The sequence below is a fragment of the Chiroxiphia lanceolata genome, chromosome 9, assembly GCF_009829145.1.
Source record: "Chiroxiphia lanceolata isolate bChiLan1 chromosome 9, bChiLan1.pri, whole genome shotgun sequence".
NCBI lineage: Eukaryota > Metazoa > Chordata > Aves > Passeriformes > Pipridae > Chiroxiphia > Chiroxiphia lanceolata.
Genome location: NC_045645.1, coordinates 10,341,500 through 10,365,049, shown reverse-complemented (window position 1 = coordinate 10,365,049; position 23,550 = coordinate 10,341,500). Strand labels below are relative to the sequence as shown.

The 23,550-nt window shown below is 38.0% G+C and overlaps 1 protein-coding gene across 18 annotated transcripts in view; it reads left to right on the top strand.

The window, feature by feature from the left end:
* DAB1 (DAB adaptor protein 1) overlaps positions 1-23,550 on the top strand; it is a 435,450-nt gene that overhangs the window by 317,588 nt on the left and 94,312 nt on the right. For all 18 annotated transcript variants that reach the window (XR_004358564.1, XM_032696501.1, XM_032696507.1 and 15 more), the window contains one exon: positions 6,757-6,956. Coding sequence is in view for 17 of the 18 variants with exons in the window: in XM_032696501.1 (XP_032552392.1) it covers positions 6,890-6,956 (67 nt within the window). In the remaining variant the exon portion in view is untranslated. The remainder of the gene's footprint in view (positions 1-6,756; positions 6,957-23,550) is intronic.

Sequence of the window (23,550 nt, the reverse complement as noted above, 5' to 3'; positions counted from 1 at the left end):
TGGTATTGTTTACATCAGTCACGCCGGCATAACTTCTCTGACACTAATGCAGATACACCAGCATAAAATTGGTGTAACTCCAACTCCATTAAAATCAATGGAGTTACGCCAGTATAAGTCAAATGTAACGCTATTGATTTTGTGCTGGTGTGACTTTATTGACTTTAATGGAGGTGAGGCAGTTTGCTGCTGGTGGAACTCGGGTCGCAGGCGGGCTGTGCCTGGGCAATGTGTCCGTAGCAGGTGTGAGCTCAGTTTCTAGTTTGCTCTTACACAGCATTATCAGAAATTCTTTCTCTTTTCTGCTTCAGGGTCAGCAATGCAGCAATCTGGGTGTAGTAGAGTCTTGGCGTAATGCAGTTCATAGAGGAAAAGCATTTAGGTAATTAAGTTTCACTGAGCACAGGGAATCTCTAGTCCCATCTGAATGACTTCCTCTGTTTTCTGGTAATGTAGTACCGGAGGAGTGATGTGAAGTTTTTAAGCCTGTTCCTTTCAGTGGCAATGCTCTTTTTGATGTAACACCCTGAAAAAGCTTACAAATAGTGCTTCGAGTGGAGCTTTGCATCTCAGAGCAGAAAGTACACTTAAAGGAACAATGAGTATTGTATTTATACCCCCAGCACAGAGGGGTTTTTTACTCATTTTCAGCTCTCTGGGCTGGAGTTACATTCCCTGTGACACAAGCAGAGGAGATGCAAACATGAGCCTTGGGATTGCTGCCTTCCCGGGGTCTGGCAGGACAGTCCTGGGAAGTTTTTTGTGTCTAACCTTTTCCAGGAGCGGCTTATTTCATTCAAGGCTGCAAATACCCTTGTCCGACAGAATTACGTACTTTCTCAAAGGTTGGACTTGATGGTCTTGGAGGTATTTTCCAGCCTTAATGATTCCATGATTCTTGTGGAACTGAAGGCTTACAGTGATGCCACGACTGGTTTTAGTAATTGCCATTTCCATTTTGATTTCCAGCCTTTAATTTTTTGCGGTTGTAGATTTAGGGTTTGATTCTCTCCCTTCTAGCCTTGCAAGACTCCTGAAAGTGATGCTACTCATATTGCACGGTATATACTTAGCTCAGAGGTGTGTATGTGTGTGCATATATATATATATATATAAATATTTTTCTGTTGGTCTTTAGTGACTGGCTGAAATCTAATGGTTTTCCTTAAAAGTATTTGAATATTCTTTCTCAGATAAATTATGAACACACATTATGTAGTTTTTTCTGAATCCAAATGGCATATTTTGAAGTATTGAAAAAATTCCGTTAAAGCAAGGTCCATGTCTTCTATTTTGCCTTTGTTTCCTGAATGCTGTCCTCTGTAATATAAAAAAGAAACTGTAATATTAAAAGGACATGTTAACAATTCCCCATTATAAATGTTGGTGAAATCAATTCATTTCTTTGAAAAACATCTTTTTAATCTGGTCAGCATTTTCTGTGAGTAGAAAATTCACAGCACTTCTGGTGAATAATTGGTGAGGTAGAGTGCAGTATTCACCACTATATGGAGTGATTTCCAAGAGGAATTTCAGTAATTATTCCTACCATCATTGGAATACTAATAAAAATCTTACTTTAGAAATATTTTATATGTCAATTTTTTTCCAAGATGCTCTTCTAGTAGTAAAGCAGCTTCAAGGGTGCTATTTACCCCATCTGAGGAACTGGGTAACATGCCTGAAAGATGCTGTAAAAATAGGATAATGAAGAATGTTGTAAACCACAACAAACTTAAATATAAAATATGTTATTTGCCTTAGTTACATGTAGGGTTTTTTTAAAAAAGAGCTTCTTGTTTTCAGCAGATAAGAGAAGTATTTTATGAATACAGTCAACTATAGCAACTAAATACAAACGGAAATTAAATGCTGTATTTTGAGTACTAAGTAGTTTTCTAATGTTAGAAGAATTAAAAAGGGTTATTTGGAAGTGTTGTTCTGGAAGACACTGCAGATGTAGTACAGAAAGCATAATAAAGTACTTAAATCTCCTTCTTGTGTTTAAATATACAGAAAAACAGAAGTGAGAAGGTAAATGCTCTAGAGCAAACAAAACTAAGTATGAGCTATGGAGGCAGTTGTGAGTCTTTGCAGGTTGTGTAACTTAGGGAGATGGAGGGAGAAACAGGATGCTGAGTTCCAGAGGAGGATCTGTAGTTTGCAAGAGGAATTAGAGGAGTTAAACAGGGCACTTGGCTTTCCACATCTGCTGAGGGAGTGAATTTTTTTGTAGAATCTCAGTTTGTGCACGTGAACAGTAAGATTCCTTCCACCTTTAGAGGCTGCAGAAATACTAGTAAAGAAATGGCAGGAAAGAGCAGGGAGAGAGAGTCATTTGACTTTGTCACTAGGTCCAGTGCATTGTGCTGTTCTGTGGGTAAATGGCAAAACTGGAGGAGAGGACTGGCCCATGCAACAGCCTAACAGAGATTGTTTTCTGTTCCAGGGTAGCCAGAATTTTAATGCGTGGTCTGGCTTAGATTTTGCTGCTAAGCACATTATAGAATTTGCTGTAATGAAGTGTCACAGAGACAGCTTCCCTGTTTTCTTTTGTTTCCTTCTCATTTTCTCCTCTGTGTCAGTATCTTAAGCTCTCTCTTTTACCTCGTCTTCCTCTTGTTCTGGTTCTCACTTACAGGCCTTATTAACTGCAGTATATCAGTGAGGTTTGGATCAGTCCCTTGGGTTTTTGTTTGGAATTAGTGTAGTGCCTGCTGTAACAGATGAATACTCTCATGTTCCCGAGCCTTGACCATTGGGGAAATGAGCTGATGAGTACAAAATAGTGTGAACAGCAGCAGAGAATTCATGGCCTTCTCTCCCTGGAGGGTAGAAAGAGCACTGATGGCAAGGATGGGTTTTCCATCGTCTATTCGTGTGTGGTCCCACTGCAGTTCTCTGTGTTGGGCTTTGTGGTCAGATGGGAAGTGAATGAGTAACATTTTCTCCCTGGATTGCAATCCTTTATGCTTGAACTGGTTTTAGTTTTCCAGAATCACATACTTTTAAAATAATTTTGTCACTTACATTTTACCCTTTCAGTAACACCCTTTGTTGAACACTTGCAAAACTATGGCATCAACATGATTGTATTGGGTGCTTTGAAGGAAAAAAATTGTTTTCTGGACTTCAGAGCCATAAAAGCAAGAGCTAAGGATGGTAGCACGGCTTTTGTTTTGTCAAACTAGCGTTTGGGAGGTACTATCCTCTTGTCAAATCCCACTTTGGGGCTGTGGAAAACTTAAATACCTAGGGAATGCCAGGGCTTAGTTACAAATCCTCTCTAAGACTGCTTTTCTTTTACATAAGCAGATGGAAACTGGTTTCAGGGGAGGCAACTTCTTAAGTTTTGAAGCCCTGAAGAAAATTAATTAATTCATGTATTTTAAAGCCAGAGGGGAAGTATTATGATGGTCTGGTCTGACCTCTTTCATAACTTGGGCCAGGGAAGTCTCCTGATAACGCCTTCATGAGCCTGCTTAAGCCTGGTGGAAAAGACAAATAATTTGACAGAAATTGTTGTTTTACAAATGCATGGGGGAGGCAAGTGGAGCATGAGACTACTTTCCCCACACATGAAGGGTCCAACCTGTGTTAATCCTAACTGCAAAGAATTTATGGAAATATTTTTTCACTGAGGCTTTAGGTTTCATGCTGGCGTAGGAGTAATAGAGAACACAGGCTTAAGACTTCTCTTGGAATTAAAAGCCAGTTAATTCCAGAATGCGCTGATTGTGTTCCTGCTGTAGCCACTAATAAGGGCACAGAAAATGTCAGTATTTTGTTAAAATTAAGAGCTCTGAATCCTCTTTAGGAAAAGCTGAGGCATGCACATAACATTGTAATAGCCAGAGCAGAAACAAGGCACACAGGAAGATCGTTAGAGTGGATATGTGTAAGAGATGATGGATTTTTTTTTTGGAAACGCAGCTAACAAAATTTTGTCTTTAGAGCAGGGAGAGAAATGTGGCAGAACTGATCAAAGAAAATAGCATCTCATTGATAAAACACATGCTGCAGTACTTCCCACAGTTGGGAGACTGTAGTGTTTAACAACGGTGACCTAGATTGGAGGAGACAATAAAAGCTGTTGCAGTGAAGAGCAGATTGACTGCCATTCTCATCTGGGTAATAAACGGCTGAAATATGGACAGTGCATGCAAGTTTACTAATGTGGCTTACATAAAGACCTATACTTTTGGAGGAATTGTCTCTGTAGCAAATTCAGTTTGAACTATAGCTTGCATCTGACGGATGTTTATGTGCTCCTTTACAAAGATACCTATTACTTTATTCAAGGATCTATGAGCCTGCAAGAGTATGACCTGATTAGGTTTGAAAGCAAATCAATATGTGAACCTGTCCAAAAATAGACATGCATTTATTTTAAAAAATATTACTCAGTAGGATAGCCACGAGGGGATATAGCTTTTCTGGAGAGTTTCAAATGAGATAGCAGTCCTGTGTTGTTACTTTAAAATATTCAGTGCCATTCAGATGCTACTATTTCCTATTGGAAGGAGCTGACAACAGATGACATTCCTGATGCTTTGTACCCACAACAGTCTTCTAAGACATTAAAACTTGCTTAACTATGGACCCTGGTGGTATTTTGTATTTATTTTGAATTTATCTTTTTTAATAAATGGACCTGTCATAAATATTTTCCTTTTGTGAATTAGTTCATGTAGAGTTATGTAGTTAACCTTTAGGTAAATATAAATCCAAATTCTCAAAAAATAAACTGTCAATCCAGCTGTGATTTGAGAGATGCTTTAAGTAAGTGCCGTTGAGCTGTAAAGGCTGATGCATCCCTACTGTGCTGTAAAACTAAATATTATTAAATTGGGTTGCATGCAGGGGGAGGGGAAGGAGATGGGGGTTGTGAGGGACATCTGTTCTCTGCCGCACTTCTCTCCCTGTTTGTGGGGGGATTTGAGGCGTAAGTGAAGAGCAGCTCTGTCTGCAGCCGGGTGAGAGGGTTCCCTCACAGCACAGCTCTGAGCTGTGCTGGGGCCCATCGTGCCTGTGCTTGGGAAGAGTCATCTCCCTGTCCATGGACCTGGCCAAAGAGCACTTCAGATCCAAGTGTCACTTCTGGAGCTGTTATTCCTTTTCCCTCTGTGATCAGCCTTCGTTTGCTTTGTCCTTTTCTGATGTTTTCCTAACTAAGAATGTTAATCAAAATGCTGTTAGTTTATTTGGGTCTATTACACCAAAAAGGTGTATTTGGCAACCACTGCAACTCCAATTTGTGTTGCTTTATTTTTCCTCCTTTTTGCTATTCGGGACTTATTTAGATCCCATAGAGGAGGAACAGGGAATTTTGTATTTCAAAATCAGTTCAGCAGATTTTGAAAAGCTGTCTTTGAATATTCTATAATACACAGACAGACTTGAAGAGCTTATTAAAGAAAGCCCCTGACACACTTCAGCAATATTAAATCACTTCAGACGGTGCATGGCAGTGTAATGTTACTGAAGCATTTTAAAATGTTGAAAGAGCCTGGATTTGAAAGTACTGGTGGCTTCACAGCCCTTACTGTGAAAAGTGATTTAAACTGTCAAAATTATTTCAGTGTTTGCAGTCTGTTACTTTCTTAAATGACAAAGAAGGGACACTAGTAAATAACTATAACTGCAGTTAATCGCTGGCCAGCTAACCAGCTGATATGCTGGGTTAATATCTTTATTAAATGCTTATTTAATAAGTGGGCAGCTGTTCAGACAGGCCAGATGGACCTCACTGTAATTGTGCTAATAACGAGAACTTTCTCACAAAAAGAAAGGGCAATAAGAAGATGCATTTGGTGAGGGAACATCATGACAAATGGCTCCAGGACAGTATGGTCCTCTGCCCTCGACAGACTGGCTGGAGTAGGTGGCTCATCCTTCAAAGCAAGAAGGACCAGCAGTAAGAACTGGAGTAATTTTTTGCTTAGGTGTTTATTCTTTGTGTGTTCTTTGCCATCCCCAGTCCTGCCTCCCTCATACTGCTCCAGCACATTTCTGCTGTGGGTTCACAGCTGGTGTATTTTTGTATCTCCCCAACAAACACATATTATGTAAAACTGTATCTTGCTCTCTAAATGTTATCTTTTTGCCCTTATCCCATTTATATTTCATAGGTTTAATTAGCAATTCTCAGAGTTCTTTACAAGAAAGATTACTAGATGGGTGTTAAAAATTACAGCTTTGTTTGCGTGGATACAGATTCTTTTATACTGGAAACATTACCATAAGCAAGAGGAGTGGCAAAGTATGATGTTCTCAGCATGAGCAATGAATACATTTTTCATTTGTCTTTGTTCAAGTAGAGAATGAAGGTGCTGAAAGAGCACTGGAGTAAAAATCTGAACTTGCTATCTGGCAGTATGTTTATACCTTGGAATTGTTGCATTTAAGAATCGAGTCCTTGCAGAATTTTTTGCTTTTGGTGACGTTTCAAGCTACTTCTAAGATCATAATCTTTGTCCTCCAGCTGCTGGTCCAGAACTGCTGATCTTCTGTACATCCTGAGTAGTGTCTCTAGCCTGTTAAGACATAACAGATACGCCAAAACATCTAAAATATAGATGTTTGAGGCTAGTCAGAGATAACTGTGTTTAGGCATCCAAAATTCTGGACAATTGGCTCTGTAGATGAAGAATTTTATGTTTCTTCTTCAGTAAGCTTGCAATGGTTTGCCTTTTTTTTCCTTTTATGTTTTAAACTCAGAAAATGACTGTTCCTTTTTGTTTCCTTCCTTAACAGCACTCGAAAGGAGTGAATGAGATGAACTGTTTGGGTTATAGTATCTGAAAGGCTAAATTATTCTCTTGGAGAGACGTTCTAAATGAGCCTGACCGAGATCCTGGATCTGTGTGAAGAGGACTAAGGATATAGGATGTCAACTGAGACAGAACTTCAAGTGGCTGTTAAAACCAGCACAAAGAAAGACTCCAAAAAGAAAGGTAGTGACTCATTTCTCTTTATTTGTACATGTTTTGTACTTTAATCAGCTCCTACATCAGCCACCTTTTATGCATCTGTGATTCTTCTGTTATCTGTGCACTCAGTGAAAGTGGAATTTGTTACGCTCAGTGGAACTCTGGTACAGGAATATGAGTTTCAATGCTCTGACATCAAAATACCTCATTTTGAAATATACCTGAAATTTGAGAAAAAACTTACATGTTATTTATGGTTCACAAAAGGAAATACAATTTTAAAAATTACCCTTAACAAAAGATTACTCTTTTTCCACTCTTGATAAATACATTTTCTTCTAAAGGCTTTTTTTTCTACTTTCTTTTGAACTAAGCAGAGCTTAAATGCACTTTCTGTTACTGGAGGTTGAATCTTACTGACACTTTGTGAAGTTACAGAGAACTCAGCAGCAATCTGTAGAGATTTAATTGTAATCTGCTAAAGGAAATATAAACAAGGAGGAAGAAAACTCAAAATCAAGGAGAAGCTATGGATAAATACATGGTTGGGTTAGATCATATTTGTATTTACAATTTTGCCTCAGATTGTAGGGCAGTTCTTTGGAGTGATAACCATGAGAAATGAACCGATATGAATTTCATGCTTATGCTTACTTATTTTAGAGGGAATTTTTATTCTTAAATTTTTATTAGTATTTTTATTGCTTATGGTTTTAAATACTGATGAACTTGGAGCCCAAGACCTTAATTTCTAGTGGTAATTCATGTTGTTCTGTGTAGCCATCTTTGATTTGTTTTTTAAACCTATACATAAAATTGAGATTGAAAACAGAATTACTCAAATAAAAAAGTAAAACAAAAAAGAAAAAATCATACTAAATAGTTTTGATACCTGAGACAGCAAGATTTGAACTTTCATGTGAGCTTTTGAGTTTGGCATTCTGTTTCTTTCTGTGGGTGTATAATTTAGCCATTTATTCGGAGGATTGTTTACATCTTTATAAGACAGAAAAAGTTCTCATCTTTGCTTATATATGTGTGTTGTGAATTGTACTCATTGTAGATAACTGGTTGAAATTCTGGGCAGCTATAACATTTACTGCAGCAATTCTACCAAAACATTTACTTGTGTTTGCTTTAGCTTTTGTATCAGGAATCTCTATATTAGAATTTGTAAGAGACACAGCAATTAAAAAAATTCAAGTGTTTGTTTGGGAAGATGATTTAGAAACCTTATGACTGCTCAAGGCCTAAACTTACAAGGAAAAAGGGATTCATTTAAGATAAAAAAGCTGTAGTTTGGCAAGGCAAAAACGGGGGAACTTTGATGTAAATTAGAGTGTGATCTAAGAGAGATTTTTAAGGCAAATAAAGAAAGTGGTTTAGTTGTGCGATCATTCAGGTTTTTGGGGCAGGCAGGAAATTAAAAAATGTCTCCTTTTTAGTATGGATAACATCTTCTGGATGTGTGCCATCTATTTTTTTTCTTCTGCTGGAGGGTGAAACTTTTGAAAGCAGCAAACAACTCTTTTAGGAACTTGATGTTTATGTTGATAAAATATTCAGCATCCAAGTTCTGAAAACACTTTCATAAATCATAATAACTGAACGCTTCTCTGCACAGAATCTGATTCTATCCCCCACATGGAAATTCTGAGAATTACCTTTAGTGCTGGGAGGGAGTATAAAATATGTTGTGTGGCAGCGATCAGAGCTCCCTGCAGCAAGTATGAGTGTCTGAAGAGCTGGAAGGGACAGTGTAGGGCAGTTGCACATCTGCAGGATTAATCTTGTTCTGTATTGTCTGTGCAGTCTGAGTGCATCTGATCACATCAACCATCCCAGGGCTCTTACATAGACAAGGTACACAATGCACACACTGTTTGCTATTCAAATCCCACATAATGAGAGTCAAAAGAAACTTGTGTGCTCATTTACTTACCATTGAGTTGTATGCATTTGCCTGTATTTCAACAAAGGAGCCCTCCATGAATGATGGACACGTGAAAAACAGGGATTTTTTTTTTCCTTTTTTTCCAAGTTCATTAACTGTGAGCAGTGGCAGGTAGCAAGTGCTAACATGAAGTTTCTAATGTTGCTAATCAATGAATTTGATTATCCCGTGGAACTAAGTATTCCCAAGATATTAGTCTTTGCTTTATAAACAGAAATTTCAGCTCTCGTGTTTTCCAGTGTTTTGTTGTACTTCTGCAAGATGCATGCAGGCATCTCCATCCGGAGCAGAGGTGGGCCTCTTTTGCTGTATTATCTACTGTTTGGGTGGTTCTCCTGCTTTCTGCAGTTCTCAGCACTGCATGGAATGTCTGTCCCACAGATATATCCCACGCTGAAGATCTGGGGTAACTGAAAGGGGATGAGGATTAGGATGGAGTTAGAGCATGAGACAGGGTTCTTTCTTTATCTAAGCATAAGTCTTCAGTGTAGTGTCAGCTAAATCTTTAGCTCTCTTTTTGTCTGTATAAGGATCTAGTAAGCTAATGTTTCTTTTTCAAAGTGTTGAAATAATATGAGGCTTAATTCCTGAGATTTGTAAAGTATATGAATATAAAATATGATAAAATGTCGGATAAATGCAAGCAGCTTATTTAAGTACAATCGCTAAAAAGAAAATTATGGTTATTCAGATGATGTGATTTGTACATTTCTGTTATAGTGCCTACCTTGAGTTAAAACCACTGTAATGTCATTAGTTAACAATTTAATAACCTGGAGAGGTTAGAGGGAAGGTCCAGGAGGAATCTCATGATTAATCAGCGAGTGTGAATGCAAAGTCCTGCTGCTGGGATGGACTAACTCCCTGCAGTGGGGTGGAATGTGTGTTTGAAGTTCCTTTAGGGTTTCTAATAACTGTTTTTAGGCTCTATTGCATTGGCTACTGACTTTGGGGTGACAGGGAAATAGTTTGATTTCTGCTGCAAAGGGGGCAAATGACAGTGGGCATGCAAAGATTTTACAATATTTCTTTAATGTTCTGGGGACACATCTCTTTTTGTAGTCATATGCAAAGCAGTTCTGTCTGAAACACTTCTCTTTAGACACGGCGTTTTTACAGCCCTGAGCTTTCTAGTCACAGTCAACTCTCCAGTCTCTCTCAGCTGTCATCTGAGCTGGTTTGTAGGACAATATCCTGTTCCAACACTAAAGGGTTTCTACTACAGGTAGGACAAGAACATACATACAAAACGCTCTCAGAAGCTGCTATTTATAAAGTCACAGCTGAGAAACTTTTAATGTACTGTAGGTAAGTTCAATATTAACATGATAATATCAAACTGTAATTTTGTATGTTAACATTCTCACCTGGATAATCTTAAAAGCAGGCAGTTGAAAAATCAAGTATGAATTTTGCTTTTTGTTCAGTCAGTATTGATCTTAAGGATCCAGAATTTGATGGAGTCTGGAAACGCTGCCTAGTCATACTCCCAGCAGGGGGGTCAGAGTTTTAGCTGACTTGGAAATACAGTTATGGAAATGGAGGTGAGCCAGGCACCTCCCTTCCTCCTCAGATTGTCATTTTTTGCTCCCTGTGCTGTGAAGATTCTTGCCCATTGAAGGCCCATGTCTCACCCTGACCTCCACAGCCGTCCTTTCTACACTTTATTCCATTTTTTGAGTTTGCAGTACACTAGATGCTATTGGAGGAGATTATATTTCTGCCATCCCTTACCTCCAGCCCTAATCTTCATGTCACTCTTGCTGATATCTGGTAGTAACTTTATTGTAATTACCTTTTTTGAGAACTTGCTCACATTTCAAAAGACATCCTTAAGAGGTTTCATGTTGCTCTCTAAGTGGAAATGATGACAAATTCTCAGGAGATTTAGAAAACTCTAAAGCTCTATTTGAGGACTTTTCTGTGATTTAGGGTTTGGGGTTTTTTTTTTTGAGTTTGCCAAAAATCATGTGTTGCTATAACATTTAGAGATCTAATGATACAACTAATGCTCTTAAATGCTGATTTTATTTCATTTGTTTATGTCATCTGGTTCATTAAGAAGTGAATAAAAATTATGTGTCTGTATCATTCGAGATAGGAAATTAGAATTTTTTGTTAGCCAAAGTTGTTACAAACATAAACCATGTTCGTCTTGTAGTACATGGGGGAAAAGCCATTTTATAAGTGTGTATGGATTATTGAATCAAATTGAAAACATTTACTTGAGCCTATCAGAATTAAAATTGATTTAGAAACCTCTCCGGGGGAAATGTGTTGCATTGATGTTGAATTCACACTGATAACTGCCTTGGAAAATCCCTCCTTGAAAATTAACTGAAACAGTAAAACTAAAATGGGATGTCAGTGGAGTGAGCCAGGTTACCAAATTTCAGTGCAGATCTTCACCTGCTCGGGGGAGGGCAGGAGACTTTTCTATAGATTTAGTTTCTTCCCTTTGCGCTTAAATTCTGTAATTTTTCTATTTGAAGCTTAGGGCTTTTTTGCAACATCATTTCTCATTGTATCCCCCATAGTAAGGCTTTTGAGTCAATTTTCAAAATGACAGGGACTTTTAAAAATGGTAACAAATACAGAGAGGAGCTTGGGCACGTTGACAGTCAGCATCATGATGGTTGATGCTAAGGATCCCCTTGGGTGAAATTCCCCTATTTAATGGGTTTGCACTGAATGTGTGGGAAGCACGTGGCATCTGGAAGCAGATTTCGCAGCAGGCAGAGTGCCAAGCTGAGGATTGCTGTAACTGGCCAGTAGGAACAGGAAATTCAGAGAGGGTGTGATGTGCTAGGTCTCTGCTAGAGCTGGATGTCTTCTCTTCTTGTGAGCTGGGCACTTTGTTCCGACTGGATGAATATCCAGGTTCCGAAGCCGTGCTTGAGGAGGGAGAGCTCAGGGGGCTGGTTAATACCAGGTAAGGAATTGCCCCACTAGGAGGGCAGGAGGGGTTTTTCATGGTAGGGCTTTCTTGGTGGTGGGAGATCTGAGTTTGATCCTCTTGGGATCAGGATGGCAAAAAGCTTAACTTTCTCATTTTATCTCTCCTGATTAAAAGGAATGAAGTGGCTCTAGGACCATTCACATCTGTTGGATTGGGCCTCTGGCAGAGTCACATCTATTTCCTGGATCTTTTAAACACTAATGAGAGACTGGGGTCTGTCTAACTATCTAAAGGAGAACCTTTGCATACCCAAGAGCAAAACTCTTAGTCACACTAAGATCAAACAGGAGGTACCTAGTTAGTTTAAAAGCCTCTGGGGGAGGCAGCCTTTAAATGAGGTTATGTTTTGTCATTTTCAGTTTTCATCATAGGTGCCTAATGCTACCCAAGTTCTGGTTTGGGCTTCTTAGACCTCATTTGAATCTAGTCTTTGGACTAATCGTTGCTAAATTTGAGAGAGGAATGGAGGTTTGTGATTGATGTGAAAGTTACAGTTTTGCTGACACATGGAAATCTCGATGCAGTTTTTACAACTTCATTTCCAGATTAGAACTTGAGTTTAAATTAATAAGTGCTATGAACAAGAGTGGTGGATTATTTTTGTTATTATTTAATGTTAAAACAAAATATTGTGATCAGCTAACATTAATGAAACCGTCATCACTGTAATGAGGCATTTCAAGTTGTCAGGTTGGTATAGGTTCATTTATTTTTCTGATTACGTAGCTAAGATTCATGGAATCCATGAAAATTCAAATTTGATTTAAAGAGTAATGAAAGAAGGGCACAGTCAGGAGCTTATTTCATTGACGGGGAGTGGATTTGCTTTGTTTCCTTGTAGTAGCTATGAGGTTTTCAATAATTTATAGATCAAGTAACAGCACCATTAATTGATACACTAATTGTGTCCACATGCCTGCCTTTAACAAATCTCTTCTGTGAAATGATTACTGACAATATTAATTGCACATCTTTTGAGTCTTGATATAAGTTATGAATTCATTCGCAAGTTGAAAGGGGGTGGGAAAATCATTAATTTTGACATTGTGTAGCTGTAATTAACAAGAGTTATCCAATAACCTATCATCAATTAGAGAGCTCATGAATTGTGTTTTATATACCACGTACCAAAGGGGGGGTCTGTGGTTGTTAATGGAATTGTTAATTCTTAGGGGGTGATGGATGTTGTATCTTATTGTGGTTATAATGTGTACTGTTGTTTGTAATTGAGAGAGGGATATGACTGAGTTAAGGTTGGGGCTCTTGTTACTTTGCTGCTCCTTGGTAGAGGAATCAATAATCTGTTGAATGTTAAGAATAAGATTTCTTGAAGGCTTTTTTTATAATTTCTCAATGTTTTAACAGTTGTCAAAGCTTTTCAGTTGAAACTAGTAATTAGGAGCTTAATGCAAAGCATATTCCACAGAGGATTTGATTCATACAACAGTCATTAAATACAGGTGGGTGTTCCTGTGCTCCAAGGCTGGATGTAGATTGGGAAACCTGCTGGTTGCTGGCAGTGAGGATCACCTATGCATCCCCCTCAGCCTGTGCTGTATGTTGTTTCTGGCTTCATCCTCTTATACTATAAAACTACATCTGAGATTTGATTGAAAGCTGGAGAAGGTGGGGCTGGGACTGGTAAGGAGGTAAAACTTCTAAGCAGGCAAAAGAAATTAATTTTCAGGGAATATTTTCTCCACTTGCAGTCATTGAAAGGCCTTAGCAAAATTTGTATTGAGACCTTTGTAAATGAAAAGTTTTGTTCAGAGAGTTCGGGGAAGAAAATTCTATCATGTAATGAATAACTGAGCAGGAGTGACCTAATTCATCCAGATTAGTAGCTAAAATACCTCCAGAGGTTTGGATTAGTAGAAGTTTCCTAATATGTCTCACAGAGAAATACTCTACAGGGACAAGTATGCTGATGGTGATAATGTTTTTGTAGCATTCTCCATCCGAAGACATTTGCTTGCCTAATAAATATTAATGAGTAACATTTCTGTCACCATGTTGCACTACATGCATTTGAACACTTCTACTTTTCTGAAACATTTTGCCTTTTCTATTGACATTATAGTTACTTGCAGAATTTCACATACAATGCAATTAAGTGTTGCTGTGTAATGCACATTAAAGGTATCAGCTGTGTTGATAACTGCTCCCATTTTGCTGAAGGAAAATCAAAGTCAAGTAAATTTGGAATATTAGCTGCATCTCAGCAATCTTGGAAGCATTAAGTTGCTCACTAATTTTCCCTGAAATAAACATGTAACACTTAGCATTGCTGTCCACATTATTGCAGTGAATACTTTTTCATATTACTAGGGAAAATTCCTCCAAACTTATATAATCTTATATAATTTATGGAAAATAATGAGCTTTCGTGACCTGTGTACATATGGGGAAATATAAATTGATTTCAGAGGTGGTTAGATCTTTGCATTAAAGCCAGTGCTGATCTCTCAATTACTTTCCTAAGATTACAGCATAAATCAGGGCAGAGCTTGATGTGTAATCTGAGGATCCTGTTTCTTATTTTGTGCTTTAACCAGTATGTCTGCTCTCTCAGTGTTTATATCACAGTAATTTCATTAATCAGCTTGTGAAATAAAAGCTGTGGAGCAATGTACAAGTTAACAGAAACATGCAGGGTTTGGTTTGTGTATTTAAGCAGCCTGAAACAGAAGTGTTGAGCTATATATACTAGTCAAGTAATCACAAACACTTTGCTTGAAAAATAACTGTGTCCTTAAAATGTCACAGACCTCTTGAACACTGACCACTTACAGTTAAGAAAAACTTACTGACAAAATTGGTAGCATTTTGAAATACTAAGGCTGAAATTGTAAGTCCTTCATTCATGCCTTATGGTAAATTCCTCTTTAAGACTTCAAAGAAATATGTAGGGAATTTGGCATAGTAATAGGCTCAGACTTCCCGTGATAAATATGTCAGGGCAGACATTCACTGTGCTCCTCATGAGTAAAGAAAAGATGTGGCTGTGATGCTCGTAGATGATTGCATCTGTAGAATCAATATGGACATTGTTGGCCTTCCAGAATAAAGGTATATAATATATAATTCATATTGTATTTGGGTTGTCCAATGGTAAAATGGATGAATGTGTTTAAGTATAACATTCCTCTTGAAATTGAATTTTTCTTTGAGATAAACTTGTCCTCAGAAATAATTACATATTATTTGTATTATTTTTATCTAGACACTGTTATATATAGTATAACAGTGTAAAGACAGGAAAAAGAGCATTTCTCTGCTTTTACAGTTGGTTGGTTTTGTAGATGAAATGGTGTATTTAGTTTGTATAACTGAGTAATGTGTTCGTGGGGGTCTTTTATATGGAAACAAAGGACTGAATAAAAAGAAAGATATTTTTTCAGTTTTTTGAACTGTTTTTAAATCCACTTCATGCTCTGGTGTATTAGATGCCCTTAATTGATTTGTTGTTTTTTTTACAATTCTTTCAATGTGTATTTTAATGCAAGTGCCAAATGATCCAATTTTAAAATAATGTATGGATTTTGGGCAGACACAGTGAATATGAAGAATAATCAAGGTTCCCTCCAATGTGAGGAGCAAGAAAGAGAATTTTTAATTTAGTAACTACCAACCGATGCCAAAAAAGACTGAATGCTTTTGATTTTGCAGGAGAGGAGAAATCAGAGTAATTTTAGGTACCTTTGCTCTCCCAGGAATATGTGTGTAGAATCCTGGAGTCCTGCATGAAATAGGTTTTGGATACAAAAGCAGATGTGTCTCTCTGGAAGGTGACAGTGGACAGAAGCACTGTCAGAGCTGGGTAGTGAATGTGGAGACATTGCCAGGGATCAGATCTGTGTTGTGAGTGCTGCTTAGAAAGTACAGGGTCCTTATGTACTTCAGAAAGATTGTAAATTTAGTGCATGAAGTAACTGGTACTTATTAGCTGTCTCACTGGAGACCTCCATCATTAGGGACCACTTTCTAAAGTGCCTTCTTGTCTTGAACAACTCATTCTGCAGTCAGGTATCCACACCAGAGCTTGCATCCCACGAGCCCAGAGCTCAGGCTGCTCTGTCTTGTCTGGCTTGTTTGTGGCTCATCATGAGTAGGAGCTGCACCATGGTTCACAGTTAGTGCTCTGCAGAGGGACATTTTCCAAAGATGACCCATTTTCCAAACTGGGAAAGAAGGCCAGTCTTCCCTGCTTGAATCTGTGTGGCCTCTGTGAATAGAAACTCTACATGAAACCAAGTTGTAAGGAGCTTTAATGCTTATTGGCATCTTTCCTTCTATTTGTAACAGCTGTGAGACCAAAGCTGATTTCCCAGGACTGACCTAAACCTGAAATTTGACAAAGGCCATCTTTCAGTCTGTTTCTGTTTGCACAACCATGTGTGGAGGCACTCCACATCTTACAAGCTGCGTGTTCCTTCTTTGACCCTCCCTGAACAGCCAGTGCTTCTCCCCCACAACCTCTCTCCACAGAGGAGGATCAGTGGAGTTGACTCACTTCTGATTTAGACATAATGTTTATCCTGTTCTTGTTGCTCAGGCTGAAACACCAAACAAAAGAGGTTATCACTTATTTGCAAGCAGGTGAGTTTATCCACTTTATTTACTATAATACTGTTGGCTTTTCCCAATTCCTTTTATTTATGCAGTTGTGCAGCATGGGAGAGTAGTTGCCAACACAATATCCATTATTATTCTGACAAGAACAGAGTAGCTTTCACTTCCATTTCCTGAAGACAGCATTACTCAGTGTTGCAAAACAGCAATGAAAATAGGAGAAGTAGGGCAAATTATCATTTGGCTGCTGAGTCCCAAAACTGCGACTCCTTCCTCCAAGTAGATCAAATTTGAAGTAGAGGTGTGAGTAGGGTATGGCCTGTCTGGGTTTTGTGTCCTCTCTGTGATGGTTCAGTTGGGGAAGGAAACAAGCTGTTGCTCCATGAACACAAAAGTCAGTACATGTAGAACCAGAAATGTTAACCTGATCGTGTTTCCAGGATTTTCCATAGTGGTAATTGAATTGGGCAGGCTACAGGGCCTGAGGGGATTCATCCTCTCCCAGATCCTCCTGGCAGTGGTTTCAGTGATGGTAGGATGTCCTGCTTTGGGAGAGCCCTGCAAAGTTGTCCAGAAGCACAGAAAGCTTTAGTCTTGACTTCATAAATATTAATGTTTCACAGCAAACTCTTCTCCAAATGACAGGAGCAGCAGCTTCCTCTGGAGTCAACTTGCCTTTAATGTCTACCCCATCTTAACTACTAGCAAATGTTGAACAGCTAATCTGTGATCTGTAATTACACCTCTGATTCTCTTAGTTTAGTAAGAGGAAAAATTGTATAGTGAAAAGGATGATTCAGGGAATGAAATGAAATTAAGCATAGTACGCCTTTTGAGGTTAGCTATTAATTTCACTTTTAAATATAAAATTGCCATTGAAGTAATAAGAGGGTAATATTCACACGTCACAATAATGTACTGATAACTAGGTGGAAGGCAAAAACATATGTAGTAACTGGATGAACTAATCTTCTTTTTATACCTTGTGTTGCCTGTATAAGTTTTAAATTGAACTCAAATGTATGAAGTTGCATAAAGTGAATTAAATGCACCAGGGAAATTGGGTGTACTCTGTACTCAGGCATGGCTTAAGTTTAATATTGACATGGTTACCTAGATGTATTTAATGTTTGCTGTATTTACTAGTGTAGGGATGTTTATGGATTATATGTGGGGTTTTTTTTTAAATCACAAATCTGAAATGTTTCTTTAAAAATAATGTGTTACCAGTCCTTTCCAGTAAAACTGGATGTGGAAGAACACAGCATCTGCTGTTAGGAGCATGTCAAAAGGATGGCAGTGCTAGAGAGACAGTGGAGATCAAAATGAAAACTACCTACAGAATTCTTTATCTGTCTCGGCTATTTTCTTTCTCTGTGCTAGACTATAACTAAAGCAATACATTATATCGATACCTCTGTTTAATTGCATTAAAGAAATGCTGGGGCTGTAAGGTTAAGCACTAAAATTCTAAGGAAGCAGAGACTCAAAGTTGCCTGTGTAAGCCTCATTTAACATTCCTTCAGGATATACATTTTCATACAGTTTTTAATGAGCTGAGCTCGTATTGCTGTTTCCTGGAGACCTTTGTCCTGTTCAGTGAATGGAAGGACAGTGGTCAGGGAATGTGCTCCATTTGGTGCTGCTTTCTGTGCTTGGCAGATGGAGCTGCCTGCTTTGTTTGCATGATACTCCAACTTGAATGTGAATACATGGATATTGATGGAAACATTAGAATGTCTAAATTCTTTATGTCTTAGAAAAATTCTTTTCGTATATATTTCTTTTTAAAAGTCTGTTAATACTCATGTAGATGTAAAAAGGGAGACGGGTTGGCTCATGAGAGTTAAATAAATTAGTTAAGTAGAAACTGTAGATGTTGAGAAATTACTCCTGGATAATTTTTCAACAAAATGAGCAGGTATGTTAACAGAGGAACTTTCGATAAAGAAGTATTGTTTTCAACTAAGGTTTCATTGAGGAAACTTCCTCAAATGCAAGAGAATGTTTCAGACAGAGAAGCTTTGTGTGAGAGGGGTGGTGGATCCCTCAGGGAGGGGAGAAGAGCTGGACCCTTGTGCTGATTATGGGGCATGGCTCTGGGAGGAACTCGTATCTCTGGTGATTACCCTGGGCCACTATGAGATAGAGATAGAGATATATAGATATATAGATATGTCTGTTCATCCTTTCTTCCTTCTTCGTTTGCTTTTACAGCTCTGTTTTCCTTTTGGGGAATATCAGAATAGGAAAAATCTGAATATTTTCAGTGTAGATCCTATTTTTTATCAAGTTTTAGCTGGAAGAAGTAAAAACCAAGTTTCAAATGAAGAGTCTGAATGACTGGACATCAGTGCAGGGCTTCAGAGGGGTGCAGTCACAGCAGGATTCATGAAGGATTATTTTGGCAGAGGAACTAGTAAGAGGAACAAGTCAGAAAAGACTGAGGTCGCAGCAGTTTTGCAGAATTATGTTTAAGATACAGGCCACAGGGTTAGAGCAGAGGGGAATGAACAGTCTTTAATGATATTAAGAAGAGGTTTATTAGAGGTTACCTAACTGTTTAAAGTGATGAAAAGGCCCGTACTTTGAAGCTCATCTGTAAGTGCATATGTTAATGAGGCCCAGGATAATGCAGGTTTATCTTCTTTCTTTTTAGGCAAGGTCCTTCCCTACTAGGCAAGTGTAGGTAGTTGTGCTCACTACAGCTTGGGTGTTCAAAAACAGCTTGGAAGAAACCCTACCAACCTGAAAGCCCACTTTAATGCTAATTTGTATGTTCATGGCTGGGGTTTTCTTAATGTAGAGAGATTAATTTAAGAGAGCAACAAGGATCCTGGAGTCAGATCTTGTGGAAGCAGTGAATCTTTATTATGTTTAAAAACATTTAAGATGTTATATTAATTTCATCATTCATTTTAAATTATCTCATAACCATTTTCAGGGACATGGTCATTTAAGCAAATAAAGATAAAGCAAATATATATCCCATATATTTAAAAACCTAGTAAACTCTCAGCAGTAATTCCTTAATTCAGTAATTCCTCATATTCTATTCAATGCATAAACTAGTAGTATACTGAAAAGATTATGAAGATAAAGAGGAAGTTTGGGTTTGTTTTTTTTTAATCTTGTGGTGGAACCAATCATTTGGGGCTAAATGTCCAAAGAGCAATCAGATACAGGATTTTTATTATGTGAAATTATTGTGTGTTTAAATTAAATACTTTGTGTCTTTGTATTAAACTCCTCAGTTCTTAAAACAAAATATAATTTTAAAAAATGATTTTGAGGGAAGATTTGTGTCCTTTTGGTAATGAAGCAATCAATCCAAATTTAAAAGTGCAATAAGAACTTTTATAAACATACTATGGAATATGTGTTTCCTGTTGCCTGATGATCATATGAAGAGCGACAAATATAAAGATGTCACTCTTAACAAGAAACCTGACTTTTTGCTACTGAAGTCCAATTTCATCATAAGACTTTCACAACAGAAGAAATCTGAAGCCTAATAATTTTGAAAAGCATTTGTTTTTCACCTTTTAGTCAAAGTTCAGCTTCCAGAAAAGTCATATCAACATTAATAGTTTTGAATGTTTCATAATGAGAAAACTCATTTAGAGTTGTTGGCCAACACAAGAGTAAGAAAGTTGGAGCTACACATTTGTGTGAAATTACCAAAGAGGACTTTTATGTTTTATTAAACTGGTGTGGTGAATACTATACATTGTTTCCACTGCTGAATTGCAGAGGAATGCTCTAGTTAGTGAGAGAGGGGGAAAAGATACCAAAGGGGCATCTCTTAATTTGTTTTTTTCAGAAATGCGAAGTTATCTTGAGAAATATAACTTGAAAATCGTGTGAGTTCACTGACCATCAGATGAACTTGGTGAGGTCAGCATTACATATTCTGTCCTTTCTTCTTGCTCTGTTCCACACTCTATCTCCAGCAGAGAAGTCTAAACTATTACAACATCATCTTTTGTTAATGCCCTATAACCTCTGCAGGCCAGATTTTGTCATTTCTGTCATTTCACACTAATTATATCCAAACACAAGCTGATTTTTTTTTCTCTCAAAGCAGACGATGTTTGGAGGAGACTGAATTCTCTAAGGTTAGTAATGAAGTTTCCATTTGAAGTAACCTAGTTCAAAGGGAAAAAATTTCCCCTTTAGGTTTAGAGCAAAGGTTCTAAAAGCCTGAGATGTGAAAATAAAGAGGCACTAGTTATAAATACCTTTCAAATTATGTCTCTTTAGACTTGCTGAAATGTGTGGTTAAGCTTCTTTCTAGCTGCCTTAAAATATTCAAGGTTATTGGCCTGCATTAAACTCAAAACCCTTTAAGTACCATTTTTTTAAACCAAGTTATTCAGAACTGACAAGCGGAAAGATTTAGAAATGGGGATCTGTGAGGGGAAAAAACCCAACAGACTTGAAAAAAGGAACTGGGTATTTTCTTCTAAAGAACTAATGTTAATATTTTTACACTCATAAGTGAATTATCTTAATTACCAATAGTAGGTGTATAACACAAGCAGTTCCCTATTGCCAGTACTGTTTATGTAAACTGAGCATCCCTGGAATATGAGTATTTAGTCAGCCAGACTTTCATGTCTAAAACACATTAATATGCTTATGCTGGTATGACCAAGGGAGAATATTCCAAGTTCATCACTGTTCAGAGTTCCTTTGCCAGCATTTAGGGTAGGATTTTCATTTGCTCTGTTGTATGTGATTGGCTTTGAGGTCTGAGATTTCATAATCAATAAGTTCCTATTCATCAGAATTTCACTTATATACAACACTTGAATTTACAAGTTTACTCATCTCAAGCCTGATAGTAAGTAGTAGTAAGTGAATTCTAAGTCACAATTATTGAGGGAAACACTTTTCTTTCATGAAAATTTCAAGTTTGAATCTGGAATTCAACCATTTGGAGAGAGTTTGGAGTCCAGGTGGAACAACCTTGGTCCCAGTATCTGCACAGCTGGACCAGTGTTTGCAATGGAGGTGATGGAATTCCTCCAAATGATGGTGTTTCAAGTACCAGTTTAGAAAGGGAACTGGATCACAGCTGGAAATGAATCCCAACAGTCACTATATTAAGCTGAAGCACTGGATTCATTGTACGATTGGATGTGGCTGTTTGTGCTCCCCCTTTTAAAAACCTGGCACAAGATTGTGCCAGAAGTGTTGAATCACTCCGAGTATATCAAGCCATCAGATCCTGCAGATTTTTATTTCATATGTCAGATGGAGGTGTGGCTAAAGCTTCATATGACTCTTCTTTAATGTACTTAACCTTTGTACCAGAAAAATTTTTATTCATTTAATTGCTAAGTATGAAAGGAGATTGGAGCAGCATGCCACTGCAAAACTCTGCAAATGCTGTAATCATGGTATTAACCTACTTCAAAGCCTTAGGAGCACACTCACTTTGTGAGAGGAGTAAGAATGTTCTCATCACTCTGAGTTTGCTGTTCATTTATTTGTGTCTCAAAGTGAAAGGCTACAGTGGAAATGATGGTTCCATCTTCCATTCCACTTAGAGGAATAAGGGTTTCATACAAATTTTCTGTGCCTCCATGAGAAGGTTTGTATTTATTGCTGCTGTTCATAGAGGCAGAGATTCTCCTAGCACATGGAATGTTGTTTAGGAAAAGGAGTGAATGAGTTAGTATATCCCCAAGTAATTTGCCAGTCAACTTTGGATTCCAGCGTACAACAGTTTCTAGTTATTACCAGCATATTTCAGCATTTTGGGCACAAGAAATGGGTATAAAAGGCAGTGTTCATGTGCACCATGTACAGTTTTCATGGTTATGGTACCAAAGATTCCATTCATCTAAAACTAACCTGATTTTTCAGTTAGAGACCCATGTACAGAAATTTAAGTATGGTTGGACTTGTAGCCAGAGATGTATGTAACTTGATGCTTCTTCCCTGCTCTTATCTCCTGCAACTGAAATTCAGTTTCCCAGATTTGCTGGCATGATTTTGGGATTACTGCTGCACGTGACCAGCCTTGTTAACATGTGAATATGTTTAGAGGAAGTCACACAGAGCAACTGTTTCATTAAAGGCTGAGTTGACCCAAAAATGAAGCCTTCAAGAAAAGAAGAATGAGAAGGAATTGTTGCTGTTAATCCTGTTTATTACACAGAACTCAGTACATGGTCACAACACTGCATCTGCACCATGCCTTGCCTCCTTAAAAAGAGAAGAAGGTGGGATCTGTTTCTAGACAAACTATTTTCCTTTCAGTTAATTTTCAGTGAAAAGAAGCAACTGCATTCATAATAATGGCAAGTTGGCAGCAACAGTGAAGAAGGGAAAATTCACGCCTTTGCAGCTAAACATTTTGTTCTGAACTGTATTTTAATTACAAAAATGTCACTTCATGATAAATGAAGCTTTCTGCTTCTGGCTGGTTTCAATTAAGTTTTGTTTTAAAAAGGAAGAATAGGTTTTAATAAGGCTCAAAATACATAAAAATATTTCATTTTGACTTCAGTAGAACAAAGAGGATTTTAATATTGAATCAGTATTGAATAACTTGAAGTTATCTTGGCTGTGGGCCTTGGTTTCTTGCTGTCCAGGTTGCTCCTTTTACTGGCCGGGGTCACCACTGGCTCCAGTGGGTGTTACCTTTCCAGATGCTGAATTCCTGCAGCAATGCTCCAGATGCTGCAGAAAAAGTCAAGCCAACCTTGTGCTTGGGGTTTCTCTGTGCTTAGAGATTTTATGGAATTAGGCACATGGACTAACTTCATGATTAAGGATTCTGCCTGAAAGGAAGAAGCTGTTTCCAGGAAAATTCAACAGTACCAGCAAAAATATTACTGTTTTATCTTAAAAATGGGGTTGAGCCTTTATCATCTGATACGTGCAGGTCAGTTTTTGTCACAGCTGTGCCAGAGTGCTTGCTCCTGACTCCAGAAGTAGAAAGGAAATAGTGCATGACCACAGGGATTCAGCTGGAGCTAAGAAAGTTGGTGAAAGCCATGGAAGTGATAGCTATGGATGCATAGGAAACTGAAGCAATCGGACCTTGCTGCTCTGGGAGCAGCAGCACCCATTTGGATTTGGCAGGAGATGACAGTCAGAACACCAGCAGAATCACAGAA